Here is a 24314-nt window from a genome sequence, read left to right on the forward strand (position 1 = left end):
AAAAAAAATCCACTGTGTGTTTCATGGGACAAAAACTCATACATGACATTTTAAGTCTAGGTATTTCATTGATCATAAAAAGCAGTAGTGTACAGAGAGAGCTAAGAATTGCAGCAAATAGGTAAAACGCTATTAGCTATGATGCTACAATCACAACAGAAACTTTAGCAGTGAAATTAAATTGGGCATTTTGCGTTTAGTTGGAACATTTACTTGAAAGTTCCCACCAGATCTGGGGTACTTTTAACATCCCCTCCCCACCCCAGCTTAAGAATATTTTAGTGTTAAGAACTTGGTGATAACTCACCATTGGACATTACTTTTATTTGAAATTGTTCATTCATAAGAGACTTCATCTCCTGAGTAAGCACCCTGCCCTTCACTCTTGAACAGTTCAGATAAACGTATTATTTATTTACGGTCTATTGTATACATTATTTATGGGAAATATGCTATAACTCTACAGAGCATATGGAATTTATCTTTGAGAGATATGGGTCGCATCTCTGCCAACAGTGGCATAGCCCTGAGTAGATAATAAGACTGCCCTCAGTGTACAGATAAACATCATCTCTTATAGAGTCAGTACGTGTTAGCATTTCATAATAACAGGCGCAAATGCATTTTTCCACTTTCATTTTAATTGTTTCTTGGCTCTAGCTTCTGCCAAAGAGAATCCGGAATTTCACATTTTGAATTGATCTGGGTGATGAATATATCTGAGGGGGGAAATAAGATATTGAGTAGCAGAATCATTTAACCCCTTCATTTCTTTCAGCATGCTTCCCTGTCCCTTCCTTAAGGTGTTTACAATTTTCTGAAGAATCCCGTCCATGACCTTTTTTTTTTTTTTTTTTGTTCGTCCATGACATTTTTAACACTGGTTGTATATTTGGTGGCTTGGCCTATTGTTTCGCCTTATTGGGATACTTTATAAGCTGTATTCAAAACAAAAACACCAAGAAAAATATCAGGCCCATTGTGCCCTGCACTTCCTTGCACAAAATAATAGAGACGTGTAGACCACGCTTGTTCTATGCATATCAAGTGTATTGTTGGTGCTCAAGTATTTTTTATTCTAAGAATTATTCAAAGCCAGGAACAATCTGCATCTGAGCGAGCATAAACATTTTTATTCTGGAATTGGGGATTTGCAGCAACTCAATTTTATTTTCCAAATTACCCTGCCATTTCAATTAGGTACATTGTTCTTCTCTCTACTGTTTCGACATTCTAAAGGTTTGCTTGCCACCTAAGAGAGAGCATTACCTGAGTATTTAATATTTATTGAGGGAATGTAAAGAACATGCCAATAGAAAAAGAGGAGAATAAAACATTAACAAATCAATTATGGGGCTTTTCTTCACTTGTAGTCTACTTCTAATACTCCAAATACTCTATAACTGTTAAAATAATACAAAGAGCCTCAAGAATAATAGCCCTGGGTGTGGAGGAAGAATGGCATTCTGATTAACTGGAATTCCTTAAAAAGTGCACCAGTGGTACAGCTCAACCTCCTGCTTCTGGAATTCACAGTTGCTTTAGTTGATCTCTCAGTTAAAGGCCTTGAACTACAGAGAACTTAGCCAGTCTGGGAACCAGAAACACAAATTAAATTTCAAGATGCTTTGAGAAAGGCCTCTCTAATGATTTTACCGAGATAAATAATGAAGAAAAGGGAACAATCTACTCCCCACCTCCAAATTTCACACTGTGAGAGGGCTTGAAAATTCAAAAATCCTTGAGGAATGATGATACTTAGAAAATAAAATTTGATTAAAAATATAAAAACTGGCAGCACTTATAAAACACACACACACACACACACACACACACACACACACACGCACCGGAAAATTAGAAAATACCCTGTTGCTAATTGTTAGTGGAAATCAGTGGTAAATGTAAGTTTCCGCTATTCTTTTATCCAAAGCATAATGCCGTAAGGTAGTAGAATAAAACATGACTGCATCTTGGCTGAATTCTTGTTTCCTTCTTGTGTCAAAGTTGTGGATTTTCTGGTCTGAGAGTTTAGAAGTAGAAGAGAGAAGATTTCAGAAACACTTGAAAGAGAGCGATGAAGGGCATTGGTGGTAATTTCGAGTTACACAACCTTTCAGGCTGGCGGTATCCCAATAAAGTATATACACAATACAGGCTGTGCTGTGAGGGGGTAAGTCACTTCACCTCCCCAAGCCTCAGTTTTATCATCTGTAACATGGGGATAAAGAACCCACTTTACTGAGCTGCATAAGAACTAAGTAAGAATGCACTTAAAGCATTTAAAACAGTAAACCCTAAACAGAACCTTACATCATATTTCATCTTCTTACCTGTACAGTCTGCCCAGCCTTCAACAACATGAAGCTGATTTGGGGAGGGGAGATTGGGTAGTTGTTAATGGGGTGTGGTTTTATAGGCCATTATATAATCATAGAGTTTGAGCAAAATACTGTCTTAATTCCTTTTAGGAGGGGTGGCTATTATTCTGATTTCATCATAGTGTGAGAGGGGACTGGCCACTCAGATGTGTGGCCAAGATAGGACAGTGAATCACTACAGATTTGTTTTTAGGTTCAACTTCAAGTAACAGTTATGTGCAGCTCTTGTGCTGAGTACTTTTTTCCCACATTTCTGAGTGCAAATGCTTCCTGGCTGAGGTCCAGTTGCTAACAAGATCTCAGTATCTACTTGTACTCAGGATACAATGTTTTTGGCCTTATCGGATGTTCTTTTTGCTAGGATGGTTGCCTAGAAAAATTGTGGTTTGAAGTTGTTATATATAGGACACTTTTGAGTTTATTTTATCTTAATTTGTTTGCAGAATGAGGTGCACTGAATACTGAGTTACAATTGTAAAATAAAACATTGGGAAGCAGGCAGTCTTATGAAAGGAACTTTATAACACCAGGTATGCTGGCATGTAATTTACAGATTCTTCTGCCACTCCTATATTAGCAGTGATAGAAAATCAGCTAAATTTCAGTGGAAAGTTCTCAGCAGATAAATGAAGAGTAAGGTTTGAATTATTTAGGTACAAATATTTGGAAATACAGAGGTGGCAGCTGGATTTGAGGTTTTCTGTTTTGTTTTTTTTAAACATTTAACTGTGAATTATAGTTCACAGGTACAATTTCAGGAGTAAAAGCATATAGAGTCAATATAGGAGTTTATTTTTATTAATACTATGCCAGCCATAATACAATAGCATAGGAAAGGAAAGGTTATTAAAACGTAAATTACGTACTTTTACTAAGATTCCGAGTGTAATGAGGCTTTAACTTCTCTTTTGTTCTCCACAACAAACTGCTTAGTAGAATTTGAACATTCAGTGCACTTGAACCATCTTTAGTTCTGCGTCTACTTTGCAGTTTTGAGATTTGGGTAAAACTGGTGTCACCTCTTGGTAGCAGTTTCCCTTTGGGTGTAATTTTCCTTTTTCTTTGTAATTGTCTGAATGTCCCTCCCCCATGTACGAATCTATATCCTCTTCTGAGACCACAGTGGGGTCACTAAGGGATGGTGTTGGCATTGATTCTCAAGGTCGAAAAATTGGGCAAAATGAATCAGTGCTGTGTGGATTTCATAAGGAAAGCATTTCGAATATCTTGGGTGGTGTTTTATATCGGTCGTCATTTTCCTTCGCATTGTCAATTCATGTATAATTTCCTGGATGAATTATTTCAACTCTGCAGATTAGTAATGACCCGAGAGTGTCAGAGTTGTGACCTAAAAGATATTGGGCTGTGGGAAAGTAGGATTTTAAGGAGCTTTCGGGGAGTGACCCATCGTGCTGGGCCTGAGCTTCCTAAGCTCACTGCCCTCCCTGCTGCCTTGAGTATTGGGAGAATGGGGCATGGATATTTGCAGGAGAGTAGGCAAAATAGTTAAGGACCAGGAGATTTAAAAAGTGTATCTGACTGCCTCGCTGCTTTAGATTCCATCACAATGTAGTTAAAAACACTAAAATCTGTTCTCTCCACGTTCTTGTTCTTTTGCCCTATTCCTCATGCATGTGATGGGTGCGTGGCACTGTGTATACATGAAAGTGCACTTGCGTGTCCCCCCATGTCTGAACCAGAGGCTTTGGTGATTCCTGGAGCTCAGACAATCACCTGATACAAAACTTTTCATGTAGAGATGAAATTACTCCTTGGAGAATTCTCACCAAAGGCAAAAAAGCACAAAAATTCTTCTCCTCCTCTCTACACGCCCCATTACACAGAGATAGAGGATTTAATGTTTGAAAAATTAACGTTTTTGTAGGTTTCATTTGTGGGACATGAGAGCTGGGAAATATAGAACTCAATGTAACAGATGCTCTCTCTGCCTCCACAAACTGCCCACTCCTGCTATCATGCAATCGTGTGTGTGTGTGTGTGTGTGTGTGTGTGTGTGTAAATGTATATACATATATATATGTATACATATTTAAAGCAATACATCAGAGTTGCTAAGGTTTTAGAACTCTACCTTATTTGATGCTGAGTTAGACACACTTATGCTGTGCGTCAAGATACCGGCTGGCGCCACGGTCGTGAGCAGCATAGTTAAGGGATAATTGAATAGTCCTTGAGGTGCATCTCTAGATGAGAAGTCCACAGTGCCAAATATGGTGGGGCTGGACCTGTGAGAAGAGGAAGGGTGGTGTCTTGGGGAGAGCCGCAGATCCTGAGAGGGAATGCTGGATTCCCATTGTCTCGCCACGAATTTACCATCTGCCTGGAGTCACCAGAATTACCCTCAGGCCTCTATTAAGCGGGGAGAGGGGGTGGGTAATAAGCGCATTTTATCGCAGCATTAAAAGGGGGCCCAACAAGAACCCTGGCAGGCCGGCAGACTTGGCCAAGGCAGGTGGTAGAGGCGGGGACGGGGAAGGAAATGAGAAAAAGGAGAAGTGTGTGAGGGAGATAACCTTTGAAAGAGTCTGTCTCCCCGGCACGTGAAGGCCACCACCAGGGACCGCCCCAGAGCCCGACAGAAATCTCCCGAACTTTATCATCTTGCAGCAGGACCGAGGGTGGACTTAGAAAAGGTTTTGCCTCCAGACCGTTCCCGAACACGTTTCAACGTGGCCCTGATCCGCGATATGTGTGCAGGCTGCGGTCTTAATCTGTGAGCTTCTGGCGTTTAAAAACATACACAATCTTAAAAGGGAAGGGAGCAGTTTTACTGTGTTAAAACAAAGCATCCTGCTTAAACTTGTCCTGGTTCAATGAATTTTGCTTAATGATTTCCAGGGATGTTTTTGGAAATCCGTATAAGGAATTTTACATTTTCTTGGAATTATCTGAATTTGCAGCTAGATAGTAGGTTTTGAGAGGAGCAGACTTTACTAGGGCAGGTTTTGCGAGAGCAGGACTCTAGCAAATTGCAGGCGCGTTTGGCGGCTGAGTGTGTAGAGAGCTTTCTGGTATGTTTTGGTTACCAAGCAGATGCCAGTGGGAGCCACCAAGATCTTCAGACAGGAGTTTGAGCACAGCGGACTTTAGATACTCACAAATAAAACATTCTCAGGATCCCCAGTTTCTCAGCTTCATGTACACACAGATAACATATACCCCTTTTCATAGGAGGACCTAGACCCCTTTTGTCCTTACTGCTCCGTGTTTGGGTCTTTCTGGTGCCTTTTCTTCAGATGGCACCATTGGTTGAGAGACACATTGAAGAATCATACCTGCTGAAGTTATGTGCCTTTAAGGATCCTGAGAGACACTGTGTAGACGGAGGTGAGAAGTCTAGGGAGGGGGCCTAATTAGATGTGGCTATGCTGGCGGTGTGGCATGGCGGCATTCGGTGAGCCCGTCGCCTCTGCCTCGTGGACCAGTGCAGGTTTGTGTGTGCACATGTGTGTGTGGATGTGTGCAGATGTCGGGGTGTGAGCACGTGTACACGCACACTGGTGGACTCCCCTGGTCTGGAGGAACTGGATTGTTCACTTTTAGAAGCGAGCCAGCTCTTTCAGGCCATTAGAGATCATTTACTAAAGAGGCCCCGGTGGTTTGAAAAAGTAAGTGTACTGCCCCAAAGAGAAAGCCTACTGATAGGTGCAGACTGAACTTCAGATTTTGAACACTGTGATCATTTCATCAGTTTCTACATAGCTGCTAGCTGACCTCTTCAGAATCAAGATCCCGAGACTCTCATTTATCCACCTTTTTTAAGTGGGACTGGTAGGGAAGAAATTTTGAAGGAAAAAAAACCCTCACTATTTGGGCCTGAAAAAAAACAAAAAATGTTTCTGGCATCATACCGATGTGATGAAAAACCAAGTGCAATAAAACGTCAAAGTGCTTCGTAGACTGTAAAGTGATTTATAAATATTAGGTATCAAATGAAACTCGATGAGGTGGGGAGGAGCAAAGCACCTGTAAAATCATGTTATTTGAAGGTGAAAATAAGATCAGTTTGCATCCCCTGAGCACACACCAGCTGGGAGATAGCCCAAGGCATAGCGAGCTGTACACGAAGCCAGCTCGGGTTAACCATTCTTTCCAGAAGGTCCATAAACTGAATACACCTGTATGTAGATATTTCAGGGTTGACTAGGTCAACGTACGTTGTTCCATTAGTGTTGTTACTTTATTATTGTCGCATTAAAAGCTATAGTAGGTGCCACTTGCTGCACGCCTAGAAATTGATGTATGCTGTGTCTGCAGAGGAGTATTTTCTTAATCCTCATTTACGGATTAGGATGTTAAGGTTATGGAGGTTGTGACTTGTCTTCAGACCATGTAAGTGGTCCAGGATGTGTCTGGCTTCAAATTTACTTTCTTTTGCCTGTGTTTTCTTGCAACAGAATATTATTATATTATATTTTCATAGTGGTGTACGTTTGTGTGAATGCAAGTATGGCAGGTGTTTTTTAATTGTGCAAGTCTTTTTAAAATGTTTTGTGATGTTTAATACAGGGGATCACAGTATCAGGTGACAATAGACATCCTCTATAAATCACTTGTTATTCATGTATGCATTCCAGAACATATTTGTGTCTAATGTGTCTAATGGCATTTTCCTGGGATGGAGGGCATTGGGCTGAAGAAGATATAGTTCAAGACTTCAGAACATTTATAGTGTAGAATTATAGACAGGCTCAACAGGTCATCACAAAACAATATGAGAGTGAAATGAGAGAGGTGTGCAAGAGGTACTCTAAGTGCTCGGGGAGGGGAGCCTCCCTCATCCTGGGGGAAGGTTGTGCATGTATCAGGGAAGGCTTTCTGAGGTGGTGATATCTGAACTGTGTAGGAGGTAATCAGGGGCCAGGTACAGCAGCGCAGGGCATTCCAGGCAGGGGAGAAGGATGAGGGCCCAGAGGGAGAAGCTGAACATATCTGCCAGAAATCACATGCTGAGCACAAGGAACAAGGAGAGGAATGGTCCCCAGAGGGTAGACTGTGAAGGGCTTTGTGTACCAGGTTAAGGACCCAAAAATGTATTCTGTAGGCAGTAGGGAGCAATTCATTTATTCAACAAACATTTCCTGAGTGGCACCGTGCTTGATACGCAGGATGCAATGGCGAAAAAAACAGACACCAGTTCCTATCCTCATGGAGCTTATATTCCAGTGAAATTGAACTCTTTTAAAGCTGGGGAGTGATTTGGCTTGAACTCTTTACTGCTGTAAGGGCCTTAACAAGAACAGTAATCACTAAGATGAAACATGAGAGAAAGGGATGAGACTTGATGACTGATTGGATGGGAAGTTTGTGTGAGAGAGCGAGAGAGAAAGGTGTCATGCATGGTTCTCACAGACGGTTTATACTGGGGTCCCCAAGCCCTGGGTCACATAGCAGGAGGTCAGCAGTGGGTGAGCGAGTGAAGCTTCCTCTACGGCTCACCATCGTTCACATTACCCCCTGAACCATACCACCACCACCACGTCCGTGGAAGAATTGTCTTCCACGAAACCGGTCCCTGGTACCAAAAAGGTTGGGGACCAATGGTTTATACCATGGGTGGATGGGGTTATACCCACTAGGATCAAGAACAAAAAGGAATAAGTCGGGGGTTTGGTGGGAGACGAAGAGTTTAACTTTGGACTTGTTGAGTCCTTCGTATGGAGTTGGCTTCACAGGCAGTTGGGCATACAAGTCTAAAGCCCAAAGAAGAGGTCCAGAGACACAAATCTCAGAGCATATGGGTGACACCTCAAATCACAGTGGTGAAAAGAATAATCTTGAGGAAAACGTGGAAAGTGATACGAGGACTTAAAGGATGTCCAAAATTAAAGCATAAATGGAAAAAAGATTCAGGAAGGGAAGAAGAAAAAAAGTCACCAATGGATGGCTTTATTCAGGAGGAAGGATAGGTTGGAAAGTGGCAGTTTGTCTGTTATGTTGGTGGAACGGTCACAAAGCATTGATTGAGGCCTAAGCATGCGCTATGTACTGTGCTGAGCCAGGAAAGAACAAGATGGGGACAATTCTCCTCCCTCGCCCTGGAGGAGCCTGTAGTCAAGGGGGTCATTGCTTCTATTTCACTACCAGATACCAGTACAATTGCCTTATCAATAAAATATACCACTTGATGAATTTTAGCCTATCATTTTTTTTTTTAAAAAACCCTATTTTCGAACGTTCTTGAGTAGTGGTAGAGAATGGGAGTGTGGAGTGTTCAGGCTGTTGAAGAGAGAAAAAAATGGGGAGAATCACAGACTCGCTTCAAATATTTAAAATGACTGCCTTTTGGGGGCCCCAGAACTAGACAAACTATAAGTGGAAATTAAAGGGAAATTAAATTGGTTTCCATATTATGTGATATATTTATCCATTGACTAAGGACTTTCTGATGGAGCAAAGCCCCTAGCTGGCTGCCTCCATTTATGACATACGAAACGATGTCCGGAGGATCGTTGGCTTTCAATGTCAAGTTAGAATGCAGACTCCATGATCTTTAAGGTCTTTCTAGCCCTGGTTTTTCCATCTAGCCCTGTGAACATCTCCTAGAGAAATGGTTCTCAAACTTTCAAAGAATCACATACTCCTTTGAGAATCCGGGGAAAAGTTATGGACACTATCCCCAGGAGGGAAAAATGCAAGTATGTACATAACACAATTATTGTTAATGCAAGATCCCCAGCTGAGGTCTTCTGTAGGAGGTCCATGGACTTCAGGTTAGGACCTCTTGTCTTAATGGATTTCTAATAGATGAAAACATAGACTTTGCTTACTCTGAAATTACGTACATTGAAGAAAAGGGCTCTTTGGGACTTAATTTAGAACCATGACTGAGGTTTGCTGTACATCTAAGGCAATGCATCATTGATTTCATTCTGTCAGCCTTACTTTACAAGTGGCCCCAAGCAACTCACAACTTCACAGATATATATCCATAATCAAATGCACATATTTTATTTAAAAAATAATAACGGTGTTGTTTGGTGTAACTGCATATAGTCAGAGAGATATGTTATCGTAACTGAGATTCTCTGGTAGGTGGATTTGGGGGGAGTTCTTTCTGATTAGAGCTGTCTTACATATTTGTGCTAGAAGAGTTCATGAGCTATTTCTGATACTTAGACTTTAATCACGCTTAATGAGCTGAACTAAGCATAATTCTTGTTCTGTTTTGGTAACCTTGTGGATTTCTCCTAACACTCAGTTTTGTATGACTACAGTGTTCTTGAAATGCTAATACCCCAAATGCCAATTCAAGGGAGGACCACAAAAGTTAGATTTCATTTCAGAGAAGTGCATTCAGTATCACAGGCCTTTCTGGAAGAGCAAGGCTGTGAGAAGAATGATATTAGGTGGAAAAGATTGGCTCCTACCTTTGGCGAGCAAACAAATTTAAACATATAGGTTGCACAAAATTTGGATAAACTGAGGTGGAATCCAACATTTCTTGCATGAATGCCTGTATAATGTGGCGATAGCTGTGAGAAAAGAGGAGCCCGGCATCTAAGACCCAACACAATGAAAATGCAATGAATCGGAATGCCTCACAGATCATAGCGGAATCAGAATTTCCAGCAAGGAAAATCTTTTCATGGTGAATTAAGTGGTGGATGAAGAAAAATGGTGATGAAAAAAGGTAGGCACAGATCACAAACACTGGGCTCAGGGCTCAGGGCTGAAGATTTAAGAACCTTAGCTAAAGCTATGCAGAATAGAATGTGGAAAATTGAATTTACTAAACAATTAAGCATTGAATTAATCTACATCCTGCACAGTAGAAAAGTGGGGGAGGGAGCAGGGCAGAGCTGAATAAATCAGTGGAGCTCATTAAAAGATAGTGAATATATCAGGTCTGTTGTAGCATAAAGGAGGACAGTTTCCTGTGTAACATGGAACCAATCTTTGGTTCGAAGTCACCTTTCTGGAGTCCCAGTCTTAATCAGATTAACAGACATGCTTCTGATGAGGTTAGTCTGTTGCTCTGTATTTCAGCTTGTTATCGCTAGCTTTTCTATTAATTACAAGTCAGATCACCAGTCCACAATAGTAGTGAGGGACAACATAAATAAAATGAGAGTGCCCAGGAGATGTCACTCGCAGGATCTCATGCATCCCGAAACTCCCACGGGTTCCTGCAGCCTCCCACATGCCTTGCCGGTCTTTTGTTCAATTACAGTTAATGCAATAGTTTGCCATTTTCTCCTTCTAATTATATTTTCAAGTGGGATTTGTAGCACATAGAAAAACATCCTTTTACATGTCGAGGCACCGGGGTTTTGTGCCTGGCATTGTCTGTCCCCTGGGTGCTGTACCATTCTTTCTGCAGAGCTCTGAATAAACAAGTCCCCCTTTTAGAGCTGCAGTTGTACAAACTGAAAATTTATGCATTAACTGTTTGCATTCTGAGCATGTGTTCCAGATTGCGTCTTACAGCATTCTTTTGGCATGCTGCAGAATGCGTGTTTGTCAGAAGCACTTCTTTCACAGCTCACATATCTTTCAATCACAGAATCAGCGGATCAATTAGCACTGCTTTTGAGAATATGCATAAATGGTTGAATCAAACACACAAGTGGCGCGTATCTTTCTGTGACTTTATTTCATTTTTGGGGCTGCGGTAATCGTTTGGCCAAGATTACAGAGCAGGTGGCAGGCAAACATCCTTTTCAGGAACAGTGAACCTCTTCCTTTGATTCTTATATAGCACGACTCTTAGATGGGATCTTTACTTTTCTCTCCCTGGGTGTCTGAAACATTTTGATCTACTCAGTTCTTCTTATCTTCTCTGGGATATAGAAATACTTTTCAAGAAATAAGCAAAGAGTCTTTGGTTTTGCTAGGCATATTTAAAATGTTGGGAGGGTCAGTAATTTCACTACTGCACAGTCAGGAACCATGACATTCAATGACCGAAATGATGTAGACATATTTTACATACAAGGTCATCGTGCTGTCCCGCTGGTAATCTTGAAGACAAATATCCCTTCCTAGCCAAGAATCAGCTTTCCACTCTGCATCATCCCTACTGTGCAGGATGACCAGTGACTCATAAGGCTGTTTCTGAAAGCTAGCACTAAAAGCTAATTAAAATCTTTTCTGGTGATAAAGGGAGATTTGGGAGAAGAGTCGCCATGATTGTTTTCCCCAAGAATTTAATTTACAGCCAGTTTTTTCCTATCCGAATGATACTTTCAAATACACCCAGTGATAAGAAGCAACATCTGTTTTCCCTTCAATAGTACAAGAAGGCTCGGCATGGGGCTGAGTGTACACAGTCCATGTGAATCTATTGTTATTCTCATTTCTTTTTGTCCCTGTGCCTGGTCCATTTGCCATGTACCATCCGGCAAACAGCTGACACATCCTAGCTATTATGGACCCCGGCCTAATTGTGAGGTCTTAAAAGCTCTGCCATGTTTGCCTTCTAGGATGAATCAGAAGCCTCTACACACAGACCACCACTCTCATTTTGCACTTTTAGAGTAGCAGACTATTGTGCCAGAGGGTTGCTTGACATTAAAAATACAGTCAGAATGAAGAGGCAGCGGTTTCCCCCTCCCCCCTTCTTTGCCTGGAATGTTTTTGTTTTCCTTAGTAATAAAGCATGCAATTACTTACAGAATAACTATTGGTAGACATTATTTTAGCTCCGAAGCGGAAATTGGCAAATTTTAGATGCACCAGTGGAGCTCTGAGCTGGCACCATTAGTGTAGGGGGACGGGAAAGATGACGTGGTTGTCCATTCCAGCCCTCCACCACTTTGGCACTGTGCGAGGGGACCCTACCGGGACCGTGTTAACAGACCACTCTATTCAGATGTCTGCTTTGTGCCCTCACAGCCCTCTTGGAACAGAGATCACGATGACACGGCATCTACCCGCTCAGGAGGAACCCCGGGCCCTTCCAGCGGGGGCCACACATCACACAGTGGGGATAACAGCAGTGAGCAAGGTAGGAGAGCTGTTCTTGTTCTCTTGCTACTTGTGTCATTTTTCAGGGTTGAAAAATTAGAAATGTCTGGTGAGGGACTCTTTATACAGGTTTTCCTAGAACTCTTTATTACAGTTTTTCCTATAAACCCCGTGTAATATGAGAACCGGCTCATCTTATTTTATTCCTCTCGACCCCCTTCTTCTTTCTCTGCCAGACCAGCTGCCTAGCTGCCTGTCGCCTGGCCACCTCCATAAAACAGGGTCAGTGAATGGACTGAGAGCAGAGAAGTAGATTAGACCTTCGAATGTGTGGAAATAGTATGCCACTAATACCCTGCTCTACAAATAAAAAAGTGTTATTATTACTTACCCTTAGAGACTTTTCAAGAGATCATGAAGAAACACCCACTAGGATTCCAACTGAACAATGTCTTAAGATGCCTAGAAGGCAGTGGGCCTTTTAGAAACCCATGCCGGGCTTCCCTCTTCACTGGGTTGAAGCCATTTTTCTGGATTTACTTATTTGAATCTCTTAAGTGCTTGGCTTCGTGGCAAAGTCACACTAAAGGGAATTAGGATGAAATGGCAAGAATCCAGATCAATTTCATTTGTGTGGTTCTTGGAATGCACACACCTGTATGTGTATCTGGGTGTCCATGGATGTGCATGTCTGACTATAACAGGTAGCAGATAAAGTTTAAACAGAAAGTTAAGCTTCAGCAGTAAGGTGAATGAGGATTTAGATGTCTTGTACTGCTTTTGATGAGAACTACTGCAGGGTATTTTGTGTTCAATTCATGCAACCGAAGAGAGTATTCTCTCTCTGAATATAAAAAGATGGCTTTATTGAAGTTGACTGAGCCCACAGTAGGTACATACTTTAAAATCCGGTTTTATGATCATGTTTCACTGGAGTGCTGTTTCCCAACAAAAGAATTTTGTTTTCTAACCAAACTGGGCTATACCAATTAAAATTGCAAAGTCTACAATGAATTGAACACGATTAATTTGACAACAGAAAAGTTCTTTTTTGGCGGGAGGGGTGGCAGATGTATGCTATTTGGACTGGGAATAACTTCTATACATAGAATTTTAAGCATTTGAGATATTTTATGGTTCAGAGAAAAGTTGCTGATTTCATCACAACTGTAAGTCTAGCAAAAATGGAGCCTGGAAGAGTAAACTGGTTCAGAGCTGAGGCAGAAACTGGTAACCTCTGACCTCTGCCTTTTACTGGAAAACGATATGCAGCATAAATCCACGGGGCCTACTTCCTTTCAAGTGTGCGTATGTCTATGTTATGGTGTTGCTGTTCACAGCACTATAGCTAAGATGAGGTCAGCATTTCCATATGAAGCCCTACTTTCAGAATTCAGCTCGCACCAAGAGTTTTCAGAAGGGTGTAAATGGACTCTCGATTCTTTTTCCTGTACTCCAGAGTTGCTACAAGGGGCCGTAGCCTAGTGTTTTGTTTGTTTGTTTGTTTTTCTTTTTCACGTCTTGCTTTTTAAGGCTACCGTCAGGAGGGTTGTTTGGCTGCTACTTTGAAGGCTTGTAAACGGCTGAAATGCATTTGTTTAAAATGGAAACATGAGTTTTCTTAAACATCATCTGATAAAAGGACTTTCAGAGGGCAAATGCCCCACCCCAGTTCTTCCCCTCTGACCTGTCGGAACAAGGAATCAGGAATTTCTCAGGTTCCTTTCTCCTTCAACACGTGTTCTCTAAAGGCCAATTTAATAGTGAATGTGACTGTAAGCCGTATACCCTTCACATTACCAGAGTTTTCCACTTACATCGTTCCTCTTTCTGATTTTTCATATAAGACCACCACCTCGTTTTTCTTTTTTAAAGCATTTTCATATACATAGTCTCATTGGAATGACCTCAGTTGAACCTGCCTAAAACAACTGTGGTGGCGGATAAAACAGGTCTAGCCCCATTTGACAGAGGAGGGACAGAAGCTGTGGATGAGCTGAGCGATTTGTGGAAGCCCTGGTGCAGCATCAGGCCTAAAATTTCAGGCCTGCCCCTCCCCCCCGCCCGCCCCTTCCCGCACTGCCCTCTCCTGGGCAGTGTGATTTATTCCCTGCTAAACGCGGAATGATGTCTGGAAGTGTTGCTGTAACAACTTCGGTGCATTTCCATGCCAACCACAACGCTTCTCAACTCTCTTTTTCATCCCTGGGACCTGTGGAGCTGGGTCTTTGTGCAGCCTTCGGATTAGCTGTGCACAGTGGCTTTTCCGTGTTCTCCTGTCTGCCTTTTCTGGCAGCCATGGATGTGTAAACCGTGCCAGCAATTGGCCTGTAGTGCATGTGTCCTAAATAGTTATTTACACAGTTTGAGTCCATTTTAGTCAACTGGGTAAATAACAGCCCTCTTCAAAAGATTTATAAATCCATAAATATGTCTTTATACATACCCAATAGACAGAAATAACTCAATCTGTCCAGAACATATCCAAAGAGGTGTTTCCCTCACAGACGGGAGTAATACATATTTTAAAACTTTCTCTGCTGTATTATTTGTACCGCATTTCTTTTCTCCTCATTCCTTTTCAATGTTTGCCCCTTCATTATGGCACCTAGGGTACAAAAAAAAGAAATCCCCTAGGCTTTGGTCCTCTGTTAAATAACCTTGTCTGTGGTACAAGGTGGGCATGTAACAGGCTCTGTCCTGTTCTTCTGGACTTTCAAAGTAAAGCAGAGAAAATCGGTCACCCAGGAAGTTTGTAATGTTCTGACAGATTTCAAAATACAGTAACAGTTCCTAGTTAGAGTTCCAGCAATCGGGGGGATTTTTGAGCGTCTGACGAGTTGCCAAATGAGTGGCTCTTGGGGTTGATAGAGTAGCTTGAGTCCACATTTTTTACCTAAGCATAAAAAAGTAAAGTACAAAATCCAACCCTGGGCATTCTGAAGGGCATATATGTGAAGTATGTAACAGGAAAATGTGAAAGATATTATTATTCAGGGATTTGATGTTTATTCATGATTTACATAATATATCTCTCCCGCAACTCAAATTATTTATCATGGCAACTCTTCTTATGGCATCTACATTCATTTCATAGGAACACTTGTGGCCCCCTGCAGGAAATCGATTCTTTAATAGCAAAAGCGCCTTTAAATGGGCATTTAAAAGGAAGGCCTAACATCTGTGTTTGGTTGGGGACTCTGCTGCTGCGGCCGGGACATTGATTTTGTCTACTTTTTAACTTCCTCAAAGCACTTGCAAAGATATGAGATTGGATTCTTATTTTCTCACTGTCAATGATTTGCTATTTTCCCATTTCAGAAGAGAGAAAAGTAAAGCTCAGAAATACTGAAGTGAGTCACCGTGAGAGTCACCTCCGGATCTTGGTCTCTTGCCTTTGTAACTACTTTAGGATGGGGTGTTTTCAGGACCCCCAAGCAGAGTCTCATAAGATGAGGTGCACATTGGCAGATACTGTTCTCTTTCATGTGTCTTTTTTTATCCTACTGTGTGTGGCTGCCCTACTGACCATAATCAGGGTCTATTGTAGGAAGCGTGTAGTCTGGACAGGAGAACACCAAGCAAATCTGGTGCCTTTCCCCACCGGATTGTACTCCTCCCCAGGAGGGCTGCCACGGACACTGTATAACCCATGAGCAGCCTTAGCTGTGCTTGACCACATTTTGAGTTTGGGCACGTCTCTGTTTTGGGTTGAAAGTCAAGAGAGACGAATACATGATAGTAATAAAATAATAAAATAACGTATTACGGGCTGTCAGTCAGTGTAGGTATTTCATCCGTCACTTTGTAGAGGAGGTCACAGAGGTTCAGAGAGGCTGAGAGACTTACCCAAAGTCACATACTGGTTGGTGGTACAGTAGGGACTTGAACCCATACCGTCTGACTCCAAAGCCCAAGCTTCTATTTGATGTGATACTGGAGTGTGACTAAGAATGGGAAACAGAGCACTCGAGGGCCATTCTTTCTGTTATCGATTCAGGGACTCTTCCCCCAGTGTCTGCACTGGGCCTGGCACTCCGCTCTGTAACAGTGACAGAGCTGTGAATAAAACAGAATCAGCATTAGCCTCAAGGGGGTTCTACTCTGCCGGGGACTGAGAATCCAGTTTTGTGTGCTGAGTAGAATGATGATCGAGCTATTTACAGAGAAGCAGGATGATTGATATGATTAATTTGTATTATGTATTAAGAGCCTCTACCATTTCACTCATTCTGAAATTTATTGATTTGAGAAGAGGAGCCTACAAAACAAGTAAAGACATTTCTCTTGCAGAACGTTTCCCACTTCAAGCTCATCTCGTTTTCCTCTTTTGTGAGGAAACAGAAAGTCTTATTTCCACATAGAAATTTGATGTGAAACATTTCAGCCCTAAAGGACTTGACTTGGTCTCTAGAACTTCTAAAACGCACTTATGAACTTCTTTGAGGGCCAGGACTCAGATCAACAATAGTATCTTTGCTCCCACTAAAAAAACAAAACAAACAAACAAAAAAAAGCAAAACCAGCGTGTTTCTGTAAAGAGGAACAATTGAAAAGCATTGCTATTTCTTTATAATAAAATGTATCAGTAGCGGTGAGTGCCTCCCACTGTCCCCTCCCCTCCACGCCAGCTTTTGTAGGAGTTCAGGCAACCTATAGGCAGAAGGCAATTCCATTTATTATTGAAGGGAATCTCGAGGCGGTCGTTTCAGACCTGTGAAGCCAGCAGGCAGAGCAGGGTGAGAGGGAGCGGGGGTGTGAGGCAGGGAGACGGATGTAGGGAAGGGCCGCATTTTGTTCCAGATGACTAAGCAACGATTTATATACCCACTCGTCTTTTTACATGAAGAAGAAAAGTAATAACAGCCCAAACCCAGGCATTTGAAACAGTCAGCTGTCTGATGAATAATGGGATAGGTGGGAAGGAGCTCTCTGATTGGATGTCTTAATGAGCAATTTCGCACAGAGTTTGGGCTGCTGTTCCCCTTGACCTTTGCCCTTTATTGACCAAACTGACACTTCATTTTTCACATACTTCCAATTATGTCTCGGCTTAAGTGTTGCCCCCCCTCCTTTATTTCTTTCCTATGGACAACTTGAGAGTAGTTGAGGCCACGGAAGATATTTTAATTTGAAAAACTACCGTAACAACTCAGGTTTAGGATACAATCTGTAATCCGCAGTTTTTCGGATGAAGACACAAAGTGAATACTGCTTGTTTTGAAACAGTTTTCTGTCTTTCTTTTTTTTTTTTAATCTCAACTTATTTTAAAAACAAAATGTTTATAATAACCTAAGAACCCTGAAAAGGAAGAAAAATGTTTAAAAAGTAGGGTTGTTTTTTTTTTTTCCTTTCATCTGTCTGGTGGTCAGAGTGACTTGAATGATTTTAGATCTGTTCACACTTACCTCTTAAGCCTTGTTCTTCTCCGGGAACTTCTTATATTTCAATGGCACTAGAATGCATATTGAAAAATATGCTTTGGGGAGAAGAGAAAAGGAAAATATAATTGTGACCACAGGCCTTAGCCCTTGGGCCACTGCAGCCCTGTGTGGTACTTGAGTTACATTTAATGTTGTATTCAAATGAAAGTGTGGTCTTTGCTTGCAGTGGCAGGCAGAATAGGAAAATGATTTCCTGATGGGAAAAGTCAGGTGTAAAAAAGAAAGGGGAAGTCATTACACGCTGCAAATCCATGTTATCCAAAGGTCCATATTATTAACTTATCAAACACGTTGAATTAGATGTATGGACAGAGAATTGTTTTCCCAAGAACACCCCATACTCTAGTCACCTTACCTTTTATTGACTCATTAAATGTGAGTAACCGTTTTCTGTTCTCCATTTGCTTGACTTCTAGCATCATGAAAGCAGATCGTCTTAAAACAAAGAAAAGTAACTTCATCATCTAAAAGTCATAACTGTTTATTTAGGGGCATGAACTTGGCCATGAGTGTTTTCACAGAAAGTGCGTCTTCTCACTATTAGGCTACATCAGTAGTAAACCTGGTCATTGCTTTTCATCTTAAACAACTGAAAAATTCATTTGAAATTATTTACTCCCAAATAGATTTCCCTCTAACACAGAAGTATTTGTCTCAAGTAGATGAAGTGTTACCTACTTTATTATGTAGCCCTCTGGCATATCCATCGCATATTTTTACTATAATATGGTAATAAAAGAATGTAAAAGGCAGACAAAGGTTCTATCTTTTTCTGTAAGGTGACCTCTGTTACCAAGTAACTGCTTTACTTATGAGCTTATTAAAAACTCAAAAAATGAGCTTTTCATACTTCACGGGCATTGATGTGAAAATGAGCTGTCCTGTGAGTGGTTTTCTTGATCATTTTTAGAACAATTGATTAGCCAAAGAGCTCTGTCATTAGTTGACATTGACTGATAGCAATTTGTCACGAGCTCTGAAGGTCAGCTAGACAGTTGGAGTTTCAGCCTGCTTTTGATTGACCTTTACAGAGTCCATCCTCATGTGACTGGGTTTGAATGGGTCTGACCCTCGATTGGAAAAGGCAGGGTATTAGTCAGCAGGATCATTTCGTATATTTTCTGTTGATTGCTCATTTTTATTTATGTGTGAACTCAAGGTCTGGATAGCTTATCACATTTTGTACTCTAGTTTTTGAAACTTAAGAGGTGTGATACTTGTTAAGTATGGCCTTAAAACCACAGTTCTGTTTTCCCTCTGGTTTGCAATGTTACGGTGGACTTGGTATGTGATGTAGACTTTGCTGCCGACACTTGCCGTTGTCACCTGTGCAGATACTGGGATTTTGTTGCCTGTGATGGGTTGGAATTTTGTTCTTGCTGTGATTGTTTCTTAAGAGATACCAACTCCAGTGTGGCTTGTAGGACTTCTGAAATTATACACCAGTTCTCTGACTTTCCTAGAATTAATGGCATCGGTCTCTCAAGAATCCCGTGATAGTTTAAAAAATGAGTGGTAAAGAATTCTATGAATAATGATGTTATGTCAGTTCATCAGGAAGTCCTACAGCCAGAAGGTATGAAAACTTTTTGGAGAGGTATCTTCTCTTCAGTTTCACTCAGTCTGCTGTAAATTAGAGAAAGCTTTTCTGGCTATAACAACATTGGCGTTTCACCGAGAGTGGGATATATTTTCTATTGTAGTGGACCTGGAAGTTAATGATTCATAATGCTTAGTTCTTTCTTTCCAAGACCGTTAAGTATTTTTCAAAAGCACATCTCGTGTAGAAGAATATATTCCACACTCTTATTAATAACATGCATTTTACTGCCTTATGTAAATAATAAAAATGGTGACCTGAGCTTTAAAAACCCAGATCCTACTGTGTAATTATTTAATTCAGTTTCCAAATAAGGCCTTTTTTTTCTCTTATTCTCTCTCACCTTCCCTTCTTCTCTCGATTCTGCATTGGGTTTTAAACTATAAGCAATAACTTGTTTTTCAGGTCCATCCTCCTAGGCATTCCAGGGCCACCGCACAGCTGAAACATGTGTTTCAGTTTCTACCCAAGAAAATAAACCAGGAGAGAATCCATTGCCCCCAGTGGGGGATTCTTCACAGGGTGTCATTCTTGGCAAGGCAGAAGTGAGGAAGTTAATTTGAGGGAAGCATCCATTTAATACAGCCCAAGGAGATAAAAAGGGTTTAGAATTATAATCACTTCTGCAGATGAGCCAAAATATGATCACAAGTTGTACTTAAGGAGGGAAATATAAACGTATGCATTCTAGTCAAGTCATCAGAAATGGATTAAGCACTGACTGTGTGGAAGGTGTGCTGTGTGAGGCTATAAAAATGAGTAGGTCATAGTAGTTGCCCTCAGGAAGTTCGTGTGTGCTCCCAAGAGCGTCAAGCATATGCAAGTGAAATATTTGCTAAATGCTGAATATTCTTAGGGAGCTGCGAGTGTGTTTATTTCACAACACACCAGTGACCCAGACACAGTGAACTCTGTGGTCAAGGCTGTTGACTGAAACACAGAGTGGGTAGGATTTGGCCTAACTTGCAGAGGGACACCTCTACCTTCGTCCTCTGACTGCCATATAAGTTCAGCATCTCTGGGCCCTATGAGGCCACTCTAGGGAACTTGGTTCAGTTTTCCCGTGTGGCCACCCGGGGCCTTTGCTGTTTGAACTAGTGGGTCATCATTGCTTTCTCCACCTTTAGTCCTGTGGCTGCTGACTCATACTGGTCTTCTTCAGGGGACCTTGACATTTTCTGGGGGGAGGGGACCCCTTTGGCAATTTGGTGAAGTCAATGGATACCTAGTCAGAGTAATATTTTTATTAACACACAAAATAAAATACATAAGATTATAAGGGAAACTAATTATATTGAAATCCAGTTATCAAAATATTTTATTTTTAAAAATAAATAAATAAATTTATTTATGGCCGCGTTGGGTCTTCACTGCTGCGCGCGGGCTTTCTCTAGTTGCGGTGAGCGCGGGCTGCTCTTCGTTGCGGTGCGCGGGCTTCTCATTGTGGTGGCTTCTCTTGTTGCGGAGCACGAGCTCTAGGCATGCAGGCTTCAGTAGTTGTGGCATGCAGGCTCAGTAGTTGTGGTTCACAGGCTCTAGAGCTCAGGCTCAGCAGTTGTGGTGCACAGGCTTAGTTGTTCCGTGGCATGTGGGATCTTCCCAGACCAGGGATTGAACCCGTGTCCCCTGCATTGGCAGGCGGATTCTTAACCACTGCGCCACCAGGGAAGTCCTAACAAAGTATTTTAAAACACAAATCGTAATATAGTGGTATAAGTGCCTCGTTTTAATATGCATTAAGTAACAAGGTCTGGCAATAATTCTATTGTCTATCACGTTTTTGAAATAGTGATGAATGTAAGTGGTGTCTTAAGATATTTGTAACAACTGTATTGTATTATGTGAATATGATTTCCATGGGTGACAAAGTCACAGGTCCTACTAATAGTTCTGTGGTTTGTTACGTACCTAGATACACACTTGAAGTAAATGCTACTTGCAGTTAGAGGTTAGTGAGAATAAAAGGTTAATTTTTTTTTCCCTTCCAAGTACTTGGATCTTATAAATTCTAACCATGGATCCCCTTGTAGTGGGAGGGTCTATGTAGTCCAGGTTAAAAACTTCTAAACTAATTTGTGTCATCTGCAGGAAGTATTCTGTGAACCCCCAGATTGGAGGAAGTGATCCTCTTCTGTGTTGTCAGGGCATCCTGTGTTTTATCGTTGCTCGTATATTGAAATGAGCCATTCATGCGTCAGCCTCCCCAGGATGCCCCCTGGGAAGGGACTATGTCTTCTTCATCTTTAACTCTCCTGTGCCCAGCATAGTTATGACACATGGCCACTGATGGATAATTATTTATTGAAGAGGGTTGGGAACCCTCTCATGCTTTCAAACTGTGATTACACTACATTCCCTCAGGACTGATTTCTTTTGGGTGCCAGATGGCTAATCTCACATGGTAATCTCTGTCAAGATGTAAATAGACACGTAGGTCTTGTGTGTTCCCACCCGCAGAAAGGCATTTTAACCGGGGCACTCAAGGAAAGATTCGACAGGTAGCTCTTTCAGAAGTTGGTGGTAGATGGGTTTGCGGATGTCCCTTAAATCACAGCATCCACGTAGTTGCTGGTTCTGCCTACTCCTACACTTGAGTCCCACCCTCTGGCCCTGAATGGGCTTCCAGTAGAGGATGGGTGGGGACTGGCTACAGCATTTCAGTATCTTTTGAGGGATCTTAGGGTAGAGGTTAAGGAAGAATTACAGGAGTAACTGTGCCACCCTGGGAGGATGCTTTTATGTCCTGTGCTGTTCCCAGCAGCAGACATGATTGCATTCCCTGGGATGTGATATTTAGCTCTTCTCCTGAATTTATCTCTCTCCCTCATGACTGCTAGCACTAATTAAGGATAGTGGTGGAGGTTTTGGCTGTTGGCCTAGCAAAAACTAACCCAAACAGTAAATTTATGCCAAGCGTTTTCCTTAAAAAGAGGTGGGCGTTGTCTACCTCTTACATTGATTGGTCCCAGAAGTGTAGTTGATAAGTTGGGGTTTGCTCAAGTGTCTGGCTTTGTGGATTAGTTCAGTCTTGCAGATAATTTTCCGTAATTACTTAACCTAAAAGCATTCTGTTTGATTAGTACAATTAGCTTTAGCCTTCCCACATTTACCAATATCAACCCGTACGCATTCCTAGACGAAGCTTATTTTATCTCCCGACAAAGAATGGAAGAGGTAGAACTTCCTTCTACTTATTCCCATATCAGGAGAAAAAGAGAACATGACCTTATCTAGAAAATCTTAAATTTTCTTCAAAATCATATATTTTTAAGAAAGGGAGAATTGAAGAGTGAATGCAGAAAACATTGAATTTGCCAATAGGTTTGTAGCTAGATTATTAACATTAATCAGTTCTCTCTCTTTAAACATTTCATTTGTTTTAGTTTGACTCTTTCCTTGAGTGCCCCTATTACAATGCATCTGTGAGAGCAGGACAGTTAGCACCTTGTACCTTGTGCCCTTTTGTACTTTGATACCTTGGGAGAAAAAGGATATATCTTACTTTTACAATGCTTTTACATATTTTCCTTTCCTTTCTATGAAAGGATTTAAGGAAATTAGCAAAAGTATACAATAAGATTCAAATGAAGTAGATGAAGAGATCAGAATGAAAGGAAAATAAATGAGAAGTCAGTCTTAAGGGTAGTAAGGAACAATATGAATTATAGGATCATGTCCATTTGCTAGAAGTAGGCAGTTAATTTGGCTCTGAGCTTCCTAGCAGCCACAATGAAGAGTGAAATATAATTAGTTACAAGCTTTAGAGCATCCATGGAAGTGTTGCTCAGAAGAATCCCTTTGACAGGCATTAGGACCCACACGTGCTCACCCAGGAAATCCAGTGAGGTGGCATAGGCTGACATCCTAGCAACATCTGTAGGGCTCCTCTACATTCCCCTCAGCTCCTAGCACAGTACTGCAAATAGAGTAAGTGCTTGATAAATATTTGATTGATTTGTTCGGATGTCTGGATTTATATTCAGCCCATTTGCACCTTCACTCCTTGGTATCTAAGCCTGTCTTGATTTCCGTAGTCGAAACAGATGACAGCCTGTCTTCATGTGAGCCACAGTGCTGATCATTTCGCGATGCCATGAGACCTTTTCCCACTTTTCCATCTCCTTCTTCTGACCATTTCATGGTGAGCCAACTCCATTCTTTTTTCCCTGCACCTGGGGCTTGGGATGCAGGCGAGAACGCTCTTGTCCTTCTCGTTATTATCCTCTGAAACAGGGTTCATGGAGCCAGAGAGATTCAGATAAGTGACGGTGAAAATGGAGATGTCGAGGGACTGAGGTGGGACACCGGGATGGGAAGATGCAGGGGCCACGGTCTTTAACAACGGAAGTTCTGATGGAATATGATTTCAACCTATAAAATAGGAGCAGACTGTGCGTTGTGAATATTTGGATTACCAAGCACTCAGAACATCTCCTTATGTGAAAGGAATTCTTTTAGTGCCAATAAAAGGTATTGTTTGGGGACTTCCCTGGTGGCGCAGTGGTTAAGAATCTGCCTGCCAATCCAGGGGACACGGGTTCGATCCCTGGTCCGGGGAGATTCCACATGTCACGGGGCAATTAAGCCCGAGAGCCACAACTACTGAGCCCATGTGCCACAACTACTGAAGCCCGCGAGCCTAGAGCCCGTGCTCTGCAACAAGAGAAGCCTCCGCAGTGAGAAGCCCACGCACCGCAATGAAGAGTAGCCCCCGCTCGCTGCAACTAGAGAAAGCCGACGCACAGCAACGAAGACCCAACGCAGCCACAAATAAATAAATAAAAATTTTAAAAAAGGTGTGATTTGATATTGTGAATTTTAAGCTGATGAGAGGAATTCTCCCAAAAGGAGAAAAGGTGAAGACAGAAATAGCCCCATTCACTAACTCACTGAGTACTAATTGAATGTCCACTATGTAGTAGCCCATTGCTAGATGTGAGAATTGAGAGTGAAAGAGG

At 41.6% G+C, this 24314-nt stretch overlaps 1 protein-coding gene across 7 annotated transcripts in view; it reads left to right on the forward strand.

Moving 5' to 3' along the window:
• Positions 1-24314, forward strand: part of MEIS1 (Meis homeobox 1) — a 137718-nt gene that overhangs the window by 16551 nt on the left and 96853 nt on the right. For all 7 annotated transcript variants that reach the window (XM_027131860.1, XM_027131858.1, XM_027131855.1 and 4 more), the window contains one exon: positions 12240-12351. In XM_027131860.1, the coding sequence (XP_026987661.1) occupies positions 12240-12351 (112 nt within the window). The remainder of the gene's footprint in view (positions 1-12239; positions 12352-24314) is intronic.

Source organism: Aethalodelphis obliquidens, unplaced genomic scaffold, assembly GCF_003676395.1.
Source record: "Aethalodelphis obliquidens isolate GAN/ISIS:26980383/991018 unplaced genomic scaffold, ASM367639v1 scaffold40, whole genome shotgun sequence".
NCBI lineage: Eukaryota > Metazoa > Chordata > Mammalia > Artiodactyla > Delphinidae > Aethalodelphis > Aethalodelphis obliquidens.